The sequence below is a fragment of the Phanerochaete carnosa genome, assembly GCF_000300595.1.
Source record: "Phanerochaete carnosa HHB-10118-sp unplaced genomic scaffold PHACAscaffold_4, whole genome shotgun sequence".
Classification (NCBI taxonomy): Eukaryota; Fungi; Basidiomycota; class Agaricomycetes; order Polyporales; family Phanerochaetaceae; genus Phanerochaete; species Phanerochaete carnosa.
The window spans coordinates 2,861,650-2,878,081 of NW_006767631.1; the positions used below are offsets into that span (position 1 = coordinate 2,861,650).

Genomic DNA, 16,432 nt, shown 5'->3' on the forward strand with positions numbered 1-16,432 from the left:
GCTGGATGTAGTTAGCTACAAATGTTCCAATTGATACTGAATATGTGTAGCTAGCTACGCCTTCCTTCATGTTACTGAGCACGAACGGTGGGAGGCCTCAGCTGAAGCGTCCACCTTTGCGGCTGATGCTGTGTGCGTCGGGCCCGGGACACCACAATGACGGCGAAGCAAAGGGAAAGCTCTTTCATTTTCCAGCTGAATTTCCTGCGATGTATTAGGCGCCTGTGCCTGGGGTTTAGGCGCTTGACTGCGATGATGATCTTGTTGAGACTTGCTCCACTTGTGCCCGCACCACTTGGTCGCCACTCCGCACCGTCACTGACAGACTTCAAGCCGGTAAATGCGTCATGCAATCCACGTTAGGAGATTATAAGAAGTCGCTCTCTGGCTCTCCCGCCCCTCACTACTTAGTTTCTTTTTGCCTCGACTTTACGACTCACACGACCAGTTCTTCGACGCTTTCAACGTTTACAACTACCATCTAATCATCATGGAAAAGGCATCCTCTATTATCGCCGCCCTCGACGCTGGGAAGCTCCCGTCTCAGCAGCAAATCGACCAGTTTATCGACTGGCTTTTGCAGAGTGGTCTCACTCAGGTTGAGCCTTCACCGGACTACGGGGAGCTCAGCCAGCAAGGAAGCGTGCTCGTACAGGATTTGCGCGACGTCCTCAACGCATACAAGCAACTAGGAGACAGCAAAAATGGTACGCACTCACGTTCTCCTGTCTAGACGGAAGAATGAACCGCTCTGTAGGCGACGACCTCATTCAGCAGTCGCTCTGGCACTTGCACGAAGCTGATGTCTCGAACACCTCAACGAACATTACCGGTTCAGCACCAGACCAAGCTTCGAAGGACGCCTCCGCTTTGGCGCGCGCGCTCCGCACTATTTTCTCCATTCTGCTCTCCACCGTGACCCAAGAGTCCCAGAGCGTCTTGCACGACTTCGCCTCCTTCATGCGCCTCGCGATCGCAGACGCTGCCGACTATGTTAGCCAGAGTGCGGGCTCTGCTGCCCAAACGCTTCGACAGGTCGACGAAGAGATCGAGAAGGGCGACCGTAACGAGGCTGGTTTGAAGAACAAGCCCGAGGAGGAGAAGTTTAAGAACAAGGATACGAGGGAGCAGTTCGAGGTTACGATGGACACCATCAAAGAGGCAGGTTCAGAGACGATCGGCGCTGCCCAGGTCGCCGCTGCCACCGGCAAGGATCTCGCGAACCGCACCAACGACCGTCTGCAGGATGCGTTCAACCAGGTGAGTCGATTTCGTCGGAAGGCCTTTGGCTTTTATCTGATAAATTCCTTGCACAGATCTGCGACCGTGCACAAGAAAATCAGGAGTACCATGACTCCATCAACACCATCTTCGACATACTCAGCAAGTGGCTGCACAAGTCGCTGGACACCGCCGGCGATGTCAACACCGACACTTCCCTCGAGTCTTTCGTTGACGATCCAACGCCTGAGAAGCACCTGATCAAAGCTATCCGCGGTGTCCGCGAGTTCTTCGAGCGGAATGCCAATGGGAAGTCGCTCGACGATTTCTTTGGTGCTCTTCGCGTGTGCGGTGTCGACATCCAGCAGGACCAGCAGCTCCGTCAGGCTATGGACGATACCCTTGGTTTCATGCGCCGCTGCGTCGACGAGCGCGGTTTCGTCCGTTCTGGCGAGGCACAGGAGGCGCGCGGGCAACTCAAGACTCGATGGAGGGATATCACGTCTGCCGACACCCCTGAGGGCCAGAAGTGGCGCGAAGACTTCAAGCATCTCAAGAACGAGGGCAAGGAGTTCAGCGTTGCCCTCGAGGGTGGTGAGGACCTTACTCGCCTGAGGAAGGCGCAGGCCAAACTCGCGTCCGACCTTGAGGACGCATTCGCTACTGCAGCGTCCAAGGCTGCTGACAAGGCTGCAGAGAATGCTGGTACCCTCAACCAGCCCATTTGGATGTGGCAGGATATCTTCAACGCCTACCTTCCGAGGTTGCTCAGTGTTATCAAGGATATACCTATCCCGAGGTTCGTACATTCTTTCCCAGATCTTACGCTCATCGTGCTGACCATCCCCCTCCAGAACCGAGTACATGGATAGCGACGTGGAGTTCATCCTCGAGGACCTTGATATCTCGCGATTCGCCCTACTTCCGGGACATGCGTACATTCGCAATATCACCGATATCGACATCAAGGCCCCATCTGCCGGCGAGGCCCAGACTGCCGTCGGCTCTCTCACTCGCATCTACGCGCAGGGTATCCAGCTTGCTCTCCGCGAAGTATCATTCTATTTCAGGCAAAAGACATCGTCACTCGGACCATCGGAGTTCTCCGGTATCCTCGAGCTTACGCTCCCGCCACAGGGTGTCGACGTGGACGTTGTCGTTCGCATGATCCCCAATTCGCCCGAAGGCCTCAAGGAGCGCGAGCTCAAGAAGAGTTTCTGGGACGTCCAGCGCGTCGAGGTCAAGGTCAGCGACGAGCTCGATCTGACGATCAAGCAGAGCAACCATCAAGTGCTCGCTTCGGTCCTCAAGCCCGTCATCACCTCCCGCTTCCGCGACACGCTCCAGACCGTACTCGCCGAGAATTTCCGTGGTGCGCTCGAGTGGGTCAACAACGTTGCCTGGGACGTCGGCAACCGCGCAGAGGTCTTCCAAGACGCGGGCCTCCCGCGCGGCGCGAGCCTCGTCGCGGGCTTCTGGAGCGAGCTCGGTAAGCTTAGTCGTGGCGAGGGCGGGTTGCTCAAGGGCTGGAAGGCGACCGGCACAGGCCTCATCAAGGACGAGGGCAACGCGCGCGGCGACGCCGTGTTCGCCATGGGAGCCGAGCCGCAGGTGCTCAGCGGTGAGAAGCGTGGCCCGAAGGGCAACTTCTCCGAGAGCGTGAAGGAGCGCGTAGCGGCGGAGATGGACGTCGACGTCGACGAGCTCGAGGCGGAGGCTCGCGGTCAGACGCAGGCGGTCGGCCAGCGCGCGAAGGAACTTGCGGGCGAGGCGAAGGAGCAGATCAAGGAGGGTTACCAGCAGGTGAAATCGTTCACGCAGACGGTCAAGAACAAGGCCGAGGAGGAAAAGAGAAAGCCTGGTTGGGAGAGCAGTGCATTTGACGTCTCGGCGTGAGTTTCATATAGTGTCTCCGACTAGTTGGATCTCGTGGGTCATTTACGATACCTCACTGTACCACAAAGAAGTATGCTAGTAATCGCTCTGTCTTGTATTTTTACTGTGAAACCAATGAATAGCAATGTAGCATACACATCTCTTCTCGGCAATGCCTCATGGTGGGGTTTGTTGTGGATTTGCGAAGCTTGCGCACCGGCTCATGGCGTGTCGCAGTCTCTTGGTGAAGAATCTTTCGGTACTGAAAGGTTCTTCATCAAGAACCTTCTGGGACGGCTTGGGGTGCTTCTTGGGATAGCTTGCTTCCATAGCTGATTCCAAGTTCCGGCCAGTGCCAAATAAGATTGTCTATAAGCATGCCATGGAAAAATGAGTAACTTACGCGAGACTTACGGTCATTACACGCCCGCCCTCTAATTCGTCTCCGAGTGTCATATCCCGGATGCATAGCCTGAATATCCACTTTGCCAGATACATGTATGGACTGCATAGCTTGAATATCCACTTGTCCGCGACACGCGTTTTCCTGACGTTTTCCTGCATTTTCTCTAAGGCGCGGTGGCGTGGGACTCGTCGGGACAGGTAAGCGCCTGGGTTCACTTGAAGTCCTGCACACCCTCGCATGTCCATCTTCGCGAGCTGCCTCTTATCGATTCGTCCTCGTAGTCCTGAACATGCGTTTGTACTCGCATAAGCGAAGGAGCAGCAGATAAGACGTACCTCCGAGCTTCTGCCGGACCGCCCGAGTGGCGAACCGGTTGGGAAGTTCACAGCCCCCGCGCGAGTCGTGCGCGTGGACGATCGGCTACTAGGCTCTCTGCGGCTGTGAAAATACAACCCCAGATGAGAGCGATGCATGGAAGTCCGCCCCTTGGAGCGGAAGTGAGCGGGATGTGCGCACGTTTGCGTACCGAGTCCGGCGTCCGAGGGTCATGACATTTGCAATGAGCAGAGCCTCGGACGTGGTCCATGCCTGCGTGTCCATGGATAGACTCGGTGTGGGGTGAAAGCAAGGTCAAGCTTTGTGCTGTATTGGACGAGGATTGGAGGTTGACGTACGCATGACATTGAGCTCGAATCCTCGCTCTGGTTTGGCTCTGCGTTCGCAGCACCGGAGGACTCGGTGCATGGTAAGCTAGAGTTTATGACTTACTATAGCTCGCACATTCGCACGAGAAGCGCAAGTGGTTCCTAGTAGCCCGCGAAACTTTTCCGCAACTTTAATGCTTGTGACCCTGAATGAGGTTGCCATGAACGCGACTGAGAAACTGTCGCCAAGTCTATGCCAAGTCGCCCCTTCCGAGCACGTTGATCACAGCTATACTGTGCATTTCTAAGCGAGTCCGTGCGCAGCGAACACTGCTCTGCCGTAGCTGGGTATTGCCAGAGAGCGTGAAGGGTGACTGACAGCGTCTGGGGTTGCCGTACACACGCTTCTGAGACTAACACGCTTTCAGTCCGGAACTACTCAGCGCACCGCCCATACGTAGGCCTTGCTTACTGCAACTATATCAACGCCTGCTATACTCCACGGTTTTGATGAAATGTTCGGCGACATTTCTCCCCGTCCTTGTCCTTTTTGTTGTCTTTGACATTCGTTGAAGTATATCTTCCGCCGACACTAGCGCAGCTTTGTGAGCACGCTCGGCAACCATGATCCAGTCTGTACGACGGCCACCTCAACGCGAGGACAGTATGGATAGCAATGCCGGCTCTGTAGCAGAAGGAGGGCCGCCGAAGCGACGAGTGTTGCGACGCGCCGCGAATTTGCTAACGACACAGGGGCAGCCGGTGCCCGCGATCGCAGACACGGCCCGACGCGTCGATCTTCCTGCGTACACTCGATCCAAGACGTCCATGTCGAATGGCACCCACGGACGTCCTCACCACTCGAATAGCGTACCTGTGCCCACGCCTTCCAATGCAGCGTACCCGCCGCGAGGGATCTCGAGGAGACGGAGCGATGGCAGTGCGAGCCTGGGGGTTAGAGGGAGCATCCGGAGGACGCTGCAGAGTGTGGTGAAGTCACGCTCGCGGTCACGGTCAAGGGATGTCGATGAGGAGGCGGTTGCGGACACAAGTCTCGGTTACCAAGATTCGGTGCCGTCAAGAAGATCGATATCTTCGCAATCAGCGCCTCGAGACGCCTCTGGCTACGCTGCGCAGCCGACAACGAGGAGAAAGGCAAGTATAAAGGGTCACATTCGCTCTGCCTCGGACGTCATCTCTGCCTGGACGAAGCCGCCTCGTGTCGCTATTTCACTCAGCGAGCCTTTACCCGACCTCACTGCTCCATCCCAGACCACCTTCGAGGTGACGAGTCCAATGCCTGTTGCCAGCCCCGACGAAATGCCATCAGTGCTGCAGGACGCAGCGAACGCAGAGGCTACACATGACCCAAGTACGGACGTAGCGAAGCAGCCTTTGTCGACAATACGCGAACCTCCGTCGCCCGTGAATACTACTGTCGCATCCGAGTTTGCCGAAGAGCCAGCCGTACTCTCTCCCCAGAGCCCGTCGTCTGCGACTGACGATGTGCCAATTCCACCGCTCTTGCTTAATGGTGTTCCCATGATGAAGGTGTCGGCGAAGAAGCAGAAACGGTACTTCTTTCGCCTCGATCCTGACGAGGGCGAAATTATATGGCACTCGAAGAAGCTTCGCATCAGTGCGTACGCATTTCCTACGGCTCTACACGGTGCTAACCACTTGCAGTTCCCATCGAAGCTATCAAGGAGATTCGGACTGGCTCTGACGCACGCTACTACCGCGAACAGTTTCAGCTCACGATATCCTACGAAGACAGATGGCTCACGATTGTCTACATGCTCGATGGCTCGTACAAGACGCTGCACCTCATTGCTGCCACACGCGACGTCTTCCAGATGTGGGACACGGCAATTCGCCGACTGTACGACATTCGGAAGCAGCTCATGAGCGGCCTCGGGCATGGTGCATTGCGGCAGGTCGTGTGGGAGAAGCAGCTATGGAAGGTCGCGGATGAGGAGAAGGGTCAGAAGCTAGAATTCGACGACATCGAGCGCATGTGCAGGAGGCTGAACATCAACCCAAGCAGAGACGATTTGCTGCGGCGATTCCGGGTACGCACCCGAGACTCATAAGATGCAGGTCTTGACCTAACGAATACACACAGCAAGCAGACACTCATCAGCGCGGTTACCTCGATTTTGCCGATTTCCGCAAGTTTGTCAAAGCTCTGAAGGCAAGACCCGAAGTTGACCGGCTGTTCAAACGACTTTGCTATGACTCAGGATCCACTGATGGGACACTACGATATGATAGTTTTGCCAAGTTCATGCGCGAGCAGCAGAAGGTTCGTTTGCAATCGTACAGGAATGCTTGTCGTCTAACGCTGTATTGCATAGTCCACGCTTTCGGAGGAACAGCTGCAACAGCTCTTCGTCAAGCATGCGTCCCTCCCCGATGCCGCCGGCGAAGCTTCTTCAAGTCCTTCAGGCTCACCGGCCCGCAACGCGCTCGAGCTCACCTTCCATAACGCGGCCATTACAGCGGGCCTGAACCCTGGCACACCTGAACGCGGCCCCGATAAGACAACTAACACGAGCACGTCCCAACCTCCCGCTGACACGTCGTCGTCTCCATCGTCTGGCTCTTCATCAACGCCCGCACCCCCGAAGCCCACCCATGAGACGGGCGTGCTCACGTCCAAGAGCTTCACGACGTTCCTGCTCTCGTCAGACAACGCCGCGTTTCGTGATGAGAAGCACGACATGACGCGGCCATTACCCGAGTACTACATCTCGAGTTCGCACAATACGTATCTAGTCGGTCATCAGCTTGTCGGGGAGAGCACGATCGAGGGGTACATTCGGGCGTTGTTGCACAGCTGCAGGAGTGTCGAAGGTACGTTCACGTCATTCATTTGTGAAACCTGCAGTTTGGAGCTGAGGTGTGTTTATAGTTGACATCTACGACGGCGAGATCGAGCCCGTCATCTACCATGGAAAGACGTTGACGACCAAGGTTTTGCTCAGAGACATCTGCCAGGCAATCGCCCGCTATGCCTTTGTTGCATCGCCATACCCTATCATTATCTCTGCCGAGGTGCACTGTAGCCTGCCTCAGCAGGTTCTCATCGCGTCAATCATGGACGAGGTCTTCGGCGATTCACTGGTCCAGGCCCCGGTGGACGGCCGGCCGAAGATCGAGGTGTTGCCGAGTCCTGAAGACCTGAAGGGTCGGGTGCTACTGAAGGTGTGCCGTAATGGAGGTGATCCTCGTCCTGATGCTAACTATATCCGTGGGATAGGCGAAGAACCTATATGTCTCCTCGAAGGAGGGTATACAAGAGAAACAAGTCTCCGTCGATGCCGAATCCTCGTCGACTGAAACTTCTACCTCTGATTCCGACGTCCGCGAGGAGATACGGCACGAATGGCGCAAGGCTCGGAAGAACGAGGCTGAGATGATTAAAGGTGCGTCCTCCATACTGCTAATGCCTCCTCTTTCTCACTTTCATGGCACAGGCCTGAAGTCCGAGTTTACGAAAGCCAGGCAGATCATGGAACGCGTGAACCCCCGCCGCAGCTCGAACCCGACGTCCTCCCGCCCAGCTATCTCCCCGAATTTGCCTGCTGCCCGCTTACCCGAGAAGCCTAAGGTGAAGATGTCGATGGAGCTCGTCGCGCTGCTCGTGTATACCGTCGGCGTGAAGTGCCGCGGGCTCAATAAGAAGGAGGTGTACGCTCCCGAGCACATGTTCTCGCTGTCAGAGAACACGACGAACAAGCTCCTGAAGCAGAGCATGTTCGACCTCATCAAGCACTGCCGCTCACACCTTGTGCGTATCTATCCCAAAGGCATACGCATCGGGAGCACCAACTACGAGCCGCACCGTTACTGGTCGGCGGGTGCTCAGTTGGTAGCGCTAAATTGGCAGACTTTTGGTACGTTATGATTGCATGAAGTCTGAGGCTTTCGTTGATATGAATGACCGTAGACTTGGGGTATATGATCAATCACGCTATGTTTCAGCGCAACCAGCGGGCGGGTTATGTGCTGAAGCCTCCCGCATTGCGTTCTGGAGACAAGTCGCTGCTTTCCAAACGGACACAGCACTTCCTCGATGTCACGGTTATCTCTGCGCAGCAGCTTCCTCGCCCAAAGGATGCACTAGGCCGGGAGATCATCGACCGCTCGGTCCTAGACCCGTTCGTCGAGGTTTCGCTGCATATCCCCGACTGGACGCAGGTACCCTTCTTGCCTTCGACGTCCGGCCAGCGCAGCTACTCTCCGCCGCACAACACCTCAGCTGCGGCGAGCGGTGCGACATCCGCGCGCACAGTGACCGTGAAGACTTGTGTTGTGAAGAACAACGGCTTTAACCCCGTGTGGGAGCAGAGGCTGAACCTGCCGTTTGACTGTGTTGGCGACATGCTCGACCTTGTCTTTGTGCGGTTCGCCGTCAAGCAGGATGATAGGTTGGACGAGGAGCCTATCGCTTTGTACTGCACCAGCCTCGCGAGTCTCAACTCTGGTGCGTCTCCCCTTTTCCTTATCTGACTGGAAATGGCCAGTTGATCGTCTCGTTGTACAGGCTACCGGCATCTTCCTTTACATGACTGTCAACTCTCGCAATATCTCTTTTCGACGTTATTCATCCATACCAACGTTCGGGACGCGTAATTTCCTTGCGGCGGAAGTGGTCGTGGAGGGTTTCCCAACAGCATATATACATTCTAGGCCCATCATGCTCATCGCACTACTTCATCACACTTGTATTTTTAGACAGCATCGCAAACTCACTGAACATAACGAACGTAATATTTTACATAGGTTATCACACTTTCAACACTGGGCTGCTCAGTATTGCCGTGCATTGTGGGCTCTCCTAAGAAGTTTCTCTTCCTCGTCCTCCGTGGCGGCGAGGCTTTTCTACCTTCTCACCCGGTGGAGCAGCTAGCAGAGCGAAAAACGATGCATTGCTCTCAAGGAGTAAGCGCCAATATCGCTATTTCCTGAAATCAAGCAGGCTGGTCGCTGTGAGCGTTCATGAAGACTCTGGCGAGTAGGGAACTTGCAAACTTAAATCCGCCGTCTCAAATGATTATCCCACTGGTTTGTGGACTGCTCAGTGGTGAGTTGAACCTTACTATGACAAGATATCGTCCAGTCCAATTCATAACCCCCTTGTGTGCGATTTTGAAGTAGACCGTCCGACAGCCCTCATCAATTATTTTCGAGCTGGCTGACCATGATCAGGGCTGACGTTTCGGTTCAGGCTGAGGCTGGCACCCTCACTAGGAGTTAAAGGACAGAACGTGCAATCAGAATCACTCTATCCTACCTTCGATCCCATCGACTTGCCAGCCGGGACAATGCGGACCATCTCAGCCTTCGGCGTCCTCTCCCTGCTCCCTATCTCATCTATTCGGGCTGTGCCCGTATGCCCGGGGGCACCGGCTGCCGTCGCCACGACTTGGTACACGGGCTGGCATGCTCAGTATCTCCCTCTGGAGGATATCAGCTGGGACAAGTGGAGTTCAGTATCCTATGCCTTCGCGTAAGCCTTTCGTTTCAATGCTCTTGAGTCGATGGTTACACTCCAAACCTTAAAGGGAAACGACACCAGATCCATCGGTGATCTCTCTGCAGGACTCAGATGCAGAACTCTTAACAAGGCTGGTCGATATGGCTCATCAGAATGTGGGTACAGACATACCGTCCTCGTTATTATCGCTGACTTCGTTTTCAGAATGTCTCTGCTCTTCTGACCGTCGGAGGCTGGACTGGTTCCCGATACTTTTCGACTGCAGTAGGGTCCCCCGAGAATCGTACCATGTTTGCCAATGCTCTGCTGGGTCTAGTTAAGCAATACGATCTCAACGGGATCGACCTGGAGTAAGCATACATGAGACTTTTCTACAATCATTACTTATTGGACCTCGCCTTGCAGCTGGGAATATCCAAATAAGCAAGGCATGGGATGTAACATCATCTCTGAGCAGGATACACCCAACTTCCTCGCATTCCTTCAAGAGCTTCGCTCTTCTCCCGCAGGCCAGGGTATGACCGTCTCGACCGCCACCTCAATCGTACCTTTCGCCTCGCCCGATGGCACTCCTGCTGCCGACGTCTCTTCCTTCGCCAATGTTCTCGACTATGTGACGCTCATGAACTACGACGTCTGGGGCACCTGGTCACCTGCCGTGGGCCCGAACTCGCCTCTCGACGACACCTGCGCTCCGCCGCAATATCAGCAAGGTTCTGCGGTCTCTGCAGTTGCGGCATGGACGAAAGCAGGCTTCCCTGCCGACAAGATTGTCATAGGCGTGGCATCATACGGACACAGCTACTACGTTACCCCAGATAACGCGTTCAACGGTGCGTCGAGCGCGGGCGAGGCTCAGCCCGCTGGAACGACATCTATTGCCGCCTACCCATCCTTCGATAAGTCACAACAGCCATTTGGAGACTCCTGGGACGAAGACTCTCCCGCGGGCACCGACGTCTGCGGTAACCCCGCAGCAGGTGGTCCATCTGGCATCTTCAACTTCCGAGGCTTGGTTGAGAAGGGCTACCTCGATTCGAATGGCACGATTGTCCCTGGCATGGGATATCGATACGACACCTGCAGCCAAACGGTATGTTCTTTTTTTCATTACTGCGGTAGACTCAGTCTAGATGGTTCGCATAGCCCTACCTGTACGACCCCAAGTTGTCAACCATGGTCTCATACGATGACGCCCAATCGTTTGGTAAATAGGCGTGTTCACGTACCAGGGATCCTTCTAATGCAGTTGCACAGCTGCCAAGGGACGCTTTATTCAGCAGACCGGCCTGCTGGGGTTCGCTATGTGGGAAGCTGTCGGGGATTACGAGGACGTGCTCTTGGACGCGATCTCAGGCGGCATGGGAATTGGCGAGGATTCCTGTCAGGGTGTCATGTCCTTGGGACTGCCGCTTTAGTAGTCTCGTGCCGACCTCCTATCGGCTGGATAGCCGGCCCTGACATGTCCATGCGCTCCTCGACCATGTGTGTGATACCACTATACACCTATATTGACATGCTTAGTTCTGCCGGAGTTGACTGACACTAGGAAAGCATTGAAACATCCAATTATCGTGCTCAGGCTCCCGTGTGAGAATTGTACGCAACGAAGGGCGCTCGATAAGCGACGAACGATGTCCAGAAACACCATAGATATACGTAGCCCATGGTCGCATGGTTACACTAGTACTGCGCCGACCAAGGCTGCGCATATTTTGTAAGCCGCAGTATAAGGGAATGGTCAGCTCTCTTACACGTATAAATTATCGGTGACTAGTAGTTGGGTCACTTAGGCTGCTGAGAGAAAGCTGGCAATCATGACTGCATTCCGCTTACAGATTTGTAAACGTAGCGCGGTCATCATATAAGTATGCATGCTCCGTACCTGAAGACTTGACAGTTGACACTGCCTTACGTACCGCATGACTGTTATTTAAACAGAATCCAGAAGTCTCATAGCCTAGGATACAATCAATGGAGAGACTAGAAGAGCATAATATAAGATATGCAAGCTAGGACAGCCCACCTCACGATGCGGTTCCACCATGCACTTCAGAAAGCTCGCGGGCCTTGCATTGCGTGCATACAATGCGACTGCTTCCATATATGCTCCGAACCTAAGGCCTTGACCGGGGTCGGTTAATTCAGTTTGTCGAGTGTAATTTGGCACGTTAACATACCTTTCGATAGGCTGAGGTTAGTAGAGCTACGTGCCCATGACCCATGTCGAGTTGCCTGGCGTCTAGAAACGATGAGTAGGGAACCCTTCCTGGCCGCTTCTTGGCAGTCATGACTAACGGTACCCCAGGCAAACAACTAGTGACTAGTGGTCCGAGTTGCGGATGCCGTTGGTGGGTTGAAGCATTATGTGGATACTCTGCAAATGAAGAAAAGATTGAATATCACTCCGGGATTCGACGTGTATAAATGTTCACTCACCAAGCATTTAGCACGGCAGCGCAGAGATGAGACCTTGAGTGAAGATCCTGCTGTATCAGGGCCAGTCTATATTACGAAAAGATAGCTGACACAGACCGAGCCTCGTATTCCCAAACAACGCAGCTTGAATGAAAGCATCATACGTTTCAGCGGGGCAAGTGATATCAAATCCTGTTGCGTTTCTCTTCATAGATGGTTCCACATTTATTACGGAATGTGAACAGTGCACCATGGCAAACAGCGGGCTCATCTGCAGGGTAAGTACCGGCCCTGGTGCTTACGTGCGGTCTGAAGTGAGCACATATAGGCCACAACGAAAGGAAGTTGACATCCTTGTACGCGGGAGATACGGACAATAAGGATAGACTGTTTCTGCTTCCGACATCAGCAAACGACTGTACGTCAGAGCTGCAATAGCTACTAATCGCCGGCAGAGGAGAGTGTCGACGTATCATGCCACTTCCTGAGTGGATATATGACATTTGCTCCAAATTAGTTCGAAAGCACAGTTTGAGGCTTGATGGGATTAACGAGCGCAAGCTTCACCACAGGGCGGAGCAGTGTATTTCAGTGACGTATTCATGGGTCCTTGGAGCAGGTCACAGCGAGAGCAGAAAGCAGAATTAATGCACTTACTGAAGACGCGCTAGCATACTCGTCGATCAACGACTCGCTGAGACGCTGTAGTGCAGGCATTGGCAGTAGGGTAAGGTGAGACGTAATGCGGTCAACCGACAACGTCCGTGTCACGGTTCCTGGGACACAGATCGACACCGCGATCACATCCCGCCTACATCCATCCAACCCACTCAGTTGATAGTGCGCACCGCATGAGAGCGACCTAAAGATTAGCGGGCGGTAGAGTGGATACCGTAGTCGATACGAATAGGGTCAGAGACTGGGGAAGAGGATATAAGAGATGCAGAGCAGCCTGAAAAGATTCCCATTCACCTCATTCGGCGGGATACACTTACCCACAACTAACAATGCACTTCACTAAGCTCGCCGGTCTCATTCTCGCTCTCACTGCAACTGTCCTCGTTGCTTCTCCCGTCGCCGAGCCCTGCACTGCCTGCGAGCAGTGCGCATGCTTCGGCATTTGCTCTAGGGAGTTCACTGAGGTCAGTAAATTACATACTACAATCAGAAAGAGTGGATTACATACGCGTTCCACGGCTCGAGCTTAGGGACATTCTGTGCTGAGAAGGCGTGCGAGAGTCCTAGCATCATGAGACAGTGAGTACGGCATCCGTCTTCATTGCGTATGGCCACTGATTGTCGAGCAGGACTTTAGACAAATAAGTAGCTGTTGGAGACGCAAGGATCCATGACAGAGGATGATCGCATAGATATGACTACTGGATGATAAAGGGTGCGCTGAATATGAGCAGAGTTCTGGACTCAGCTTGTGCCAGCTACTCAATGATCACCTCGTATGACCGAGCGGTGGTGAGATTTAGAGCAGCAAGCTTGGCTGTCGTCCCATGACAAGCTCGCCATAAGTTCCTGCAAAAAATCAAGGCGAAAATTAGCCTGTCAGCGGCGGTACCCGGGCGGCGTTTTCATATCGTCGCTGCATTCTGTATACTGGGGATTTAATTGTCCATGTCTTGGTAGAGCACAAAAAACATTTTTACAGAAAAATTCACTTGTGTATTCTGCCTTGAAGAATATGAGAGTGATATCGGCTAAACGAGAAAGCATGCGGGGTGGAAGCAGGATGTGCGAGGGAAAGCGCGCGGGCGTCATAATTTAGGCGTCTAAGCACCCTCTCCACGACCATCACCCATGTCGACCACGCCTGCCCCATCCAAGCCGCTTTCGAGCGAAAATATTGTTGCGCAGAAGGTACGAAGATTTCAACCTGTCATATGTACGCGAGTTGACGCGTTGGCAGTATGACCGCTGCTGTAGGTACCGTCTTTGACGCGTCGTGCGAAGCATGCTAACCGGGTCGCGTGAACTCGGAACGTGGGTTCGGTGTGATTTTCGCATAAAACAGTGGCGGACCTGCTTGTCAAAGCGTACGTTATTGCTCTTTGAAATCATTTCTCGTCTAACAGCTTTCCTTCTATCTGTAGGGGCGTTGGCTTCAGCGTAGGCATCGTCGCCTCGGTCATCCTCTTCAAGCGTGCGTAATTGCTACTTTCCGGCTCGAACCCCACACCTTCGCGGAGAATTTACCAAAAATGCTGTTTAGGTCGCGCATGGCCCATTGCACTTTCGACTGGTTTCGGAGCGGGCGCTGCCTACGCAGACTGCGACCGCTCGTTCAACCCTGCAAGGATACCTGGTGTCCGTGTTATCCCCACCAGTCCTATTCCCTCTGCTACCCCTGCTGCTACTCCCGAGGGTACTCGCGAAGTATAGAAAGGAAAATTGGGCAAATACCGGCCGTTTGAGTGTAGGGGTGGACTAGAGCTAGCGAACGCATGGACTGATTCTCGGACGCAACGTATGTTCTCTCCATTTCTCCGGTCAACACCCACCTGCTCGAAACTTTGAACCGGGCTGGAAAAAAAAAATGCAAACTGCCTGTTTCTGCACCTGCTTGCCATCTCTGACCACAGGCCAGGCTACAATGCTCCAGTCGCCTGTTGAAGTTGACCAAAATAATTCCCACGCCTCGACGGCCAAGTGAACAAGCTATGTTAGTCTTCAGCTTAAGTCTTGTATGTGCCGTTTCCAGATACAGTGTTCACGTGAACGCCAACACGAAGGCGGTCACATTTGAAGCTGCTCTATGAATACGATCATCCTGCTCAAAATCGATGCAACAAGGCGCATACAAGACGGTTTCTGCGTTTTCCCCGCGTCGTGTTAGCGAAATACCACTATTGCTCTTTCGTCGCGTCTCGCGGATGTACTGTCTCAGAGTGAAGCGGTTCAGGGATAACTGGGCTGTGAGCATCTGGATCGTTGCGAGGAAGCGTGCGACGAGGTTTGCCCAGGACAAGACGTTCGTACAAGACATCTGTGTTATCAAAATATGTTAGTACGGTTCTAAGCAATGCAAAATGTATGAAGCGTTAGACACGCTGTCTGCGAAGAAGACTGGACAGCGAAACACGAAGAAAAATCGAAGACTTACATGACACCGCGCCCATGATTGGTACCGTGATGATGATTGTTTGAAGTCTACGAGCCTGAGGTGGTATCTTGGCACCAGCCATGTCGCAGTCGCTGAGAGACGATGACGGGAGGGTTCAGCCCATACGAGCCGCAGTTTGAATGGCAGGCGAAGCCTTTGTGGCGCTGTGATCCGCATGATCCGATTAGTACGAGAACGAAGATAACCGAGTCTCTCCAGCCTGCCACTCCATTTCTATATCTCAGCGGTCTACTCTAAAGCGTTAGATGCCTCTAACACACTTATCAACTACGAGCTATCTGCACAACAATAAATAAAAATTGTGGGCCATCTTCTAGTTTCGCCTTCATCGGTCGTCATCACCCCCTTGCACCGTGACAGGCTCGGGAGTCCCTGCCTGACTTGACGGCGGCCTGGAGAGGCTGCGAGCCACCAAAGATCAATACGCAGCGCCTGCTCTGCCACAGAGGATACGCTTTAACAGCTCGCGTCCTGACGCCGGTCATCGCACGCCGTCGCCGCCGCACAGCGCAAAGGCACAGCGTGCGCGTTTCAGTTGTCGACCAGCGAGTTATTTTAGCATCAAAAACTTCACGATGGTCGGCACAGCCATGGTTCATGGTGCCGCCCGCAGGCAAAGGGAGCAGTAAAATGGTAAAGTAATGACGCATTGGGAGAATTGGGACGCAATATGAGTGAGGCTTCACCAAGACACTGATGCGGTGCCGCAGTCTACGCCCTCGAGCAGCAGGCTATAACCTCGAAGCCGACGTTGTTACACCCTCCGTCACTGCTGGATGAGCAATTCCAATGGTTTCCCTGCGTGTCCACGGCAGCGATGGGACTAGCAGACCCCTAGCTTAAGCCAGACTGCGTCTCAGAGTTACAGTACTCACTTGTGGTTGCTGTCGTAGGTCACAGACCTGCCGTCGTTGTACCCTCCACTGCAATATTGTGTCGAGCTCTTGGTAGAGCCGCTCTCTGCGATGAGCTTACAGTTGTTTGTCATCATAAAACCGCTGTATAGCAGGAACGACCGCCCCGGTATGTCCAGGCCTTGGTACCAAGAGTTTCCTATAGCTGTACAGCGTGTAAGTCCGACGATTGGGGTCCTACAGAGATGACCCATCCTAATTACTCATCTGGCCAGGCTGACATACCGACCCCGCGTATACGGCCGGTGCAGACAAAGACAACAAGAATGAGAGCGCAAGGAGTGAACGAGGGGCGATGAAGTTGAACATGAGCTCCAA

The 16,432-nt window shown here is 53.9% G+C and overlaps 5 protein-coding genes across 5 annotated transcripts; 4 read left to right on the plus strand and 1 right to left on the minus strand.

Moving 5' to 3' along the window:
• The first annotated feature begins 188 nt into the window (after nucleotides 1-188).
• PHACADRAFT_119248 (uncharacterized protein) lies at nucleotides 189-3,374 on the plus strand. The gene is made up of 5 exons (XM_007394835.1): nucleotides 189-707; nucleotides 758-1,260; nucleotides 1,317-2,020; nucleotides 2,076-2,910; nucleotides 2,968-3,374. The coding sequence occupies exons 1-5, from the start codon at nucleotides 491-493 to the stop codon at nucleotides 3,115-3,117; spliced, it is 2,409 nt and encodes an 802-aa protein (XP_007394897.1). The 5' UTR covers nucleotides 189-490; the 3' UTR covers nucleotides 3,118-3,374.
• Nucleotides 3,375-4,732: 1,358 nt separating this feature from the next.
• PHACADRAFT_254611 (uncharacterized protein) lies at nucleotides 4,733-8,921 on the plus strand. The gene is made up of 9 exons (XM_007394836.1): nucleotides 4,733-5,785; nucleotides 5,833-6,218; nucleotides 6,272-6,451; nucleotides 6,504-7,002; nucleotides 7,061-7,353; nucleotides 7,409-7,574; nucleotides 7,626-8,045; nucleotides 8,099-8,635; nucleotides 8,696-8,921. Exons 1-9 carry the CDS (start codon nucleotides 4,975-4,977, stop codon nucleotides 8,782-8,784), a joined length of 3,381 nt encoding a protein of 1,126 aa, XP_007394898.1. The 5' UTR covers nucleotides 4,733-4,974; the 3' UTR covers nucleotides 8,785-8,921.
• Nucleotides 8,922-9,356: 435 nt separating this feature from the next.
• On the plus strand, nucleotides 9,357-11,208 carry PHACADRAFT_172754 (glycoside hydrolase family 18 protein). The gene is made up of 6 exons (XM_007394837.1): nucleotides 9,357-9,661; nucleotides 9,717-9,804; nucleotides 9,854-9,999; nucleotides 10,055-10,742; nucleotides 10,796-10,856; nucleotides 10,907-11,208. The coding sequence occupies exons 1-6, from the start codon at nucleotides 9,477-9,479 to the stop codon at nucleotides 11,065-11,067; spliced, it is 1,329 nt and encodes a 442-aa protein (XP_007394899.1). The 5' UTR covers nucleotides 9,357-9,476; the 3' UTR covers nucleotides 11,068-11,208.
• Nucleotides 11,209-13,846: 2,638 nt separating this feature from the next.
• PHACADRAFT_119257 (uncharacterized protein) lies at nucleotides 13,847-15,108 on the plus strand. The gene is made up of 5 exons (XM_007394838.1): nucleotides 13,847-13,936; nucleotides 13,986-13,998; nucleotides 14,091-14,112; nucleotides 14,170-14,219; nucleotides 14,289-15,108. Exons 1-5 carry the CDS (start codon nucleotides 13,877-13,879, stop codon nucleotides 14,456-14,458), a joined length of 315 nt encoding a protein of 104 aa, XP_007394900.1. The 5' UTR covers nucleotides 13,847-13,876; the 3' UTR covers nucleotides 14,459-15,108.
• Nucleotides 15,109-16,071: 963 nt separating this feature from the next.
• PHACADRAFT_142204 (uncharacterized protein) lies at nucleotides 16,072-16,308 on the minus strand (the record flags this gene model as incomplete). Its single annotated transcript, XM_007394839.1, has 1 exon — nucleotides 16,072-16,308. One exon carries the CDS (start codon nucleotides 16,306-16,308, stop codon nucleotides 16,072-16,074), a length of 237 nt encoding a protein of 78 aa, XP_007394901.1.
• Between the last annotated feature and the right edge of the window lie 124 nt (nucleotides 16,309-16,432).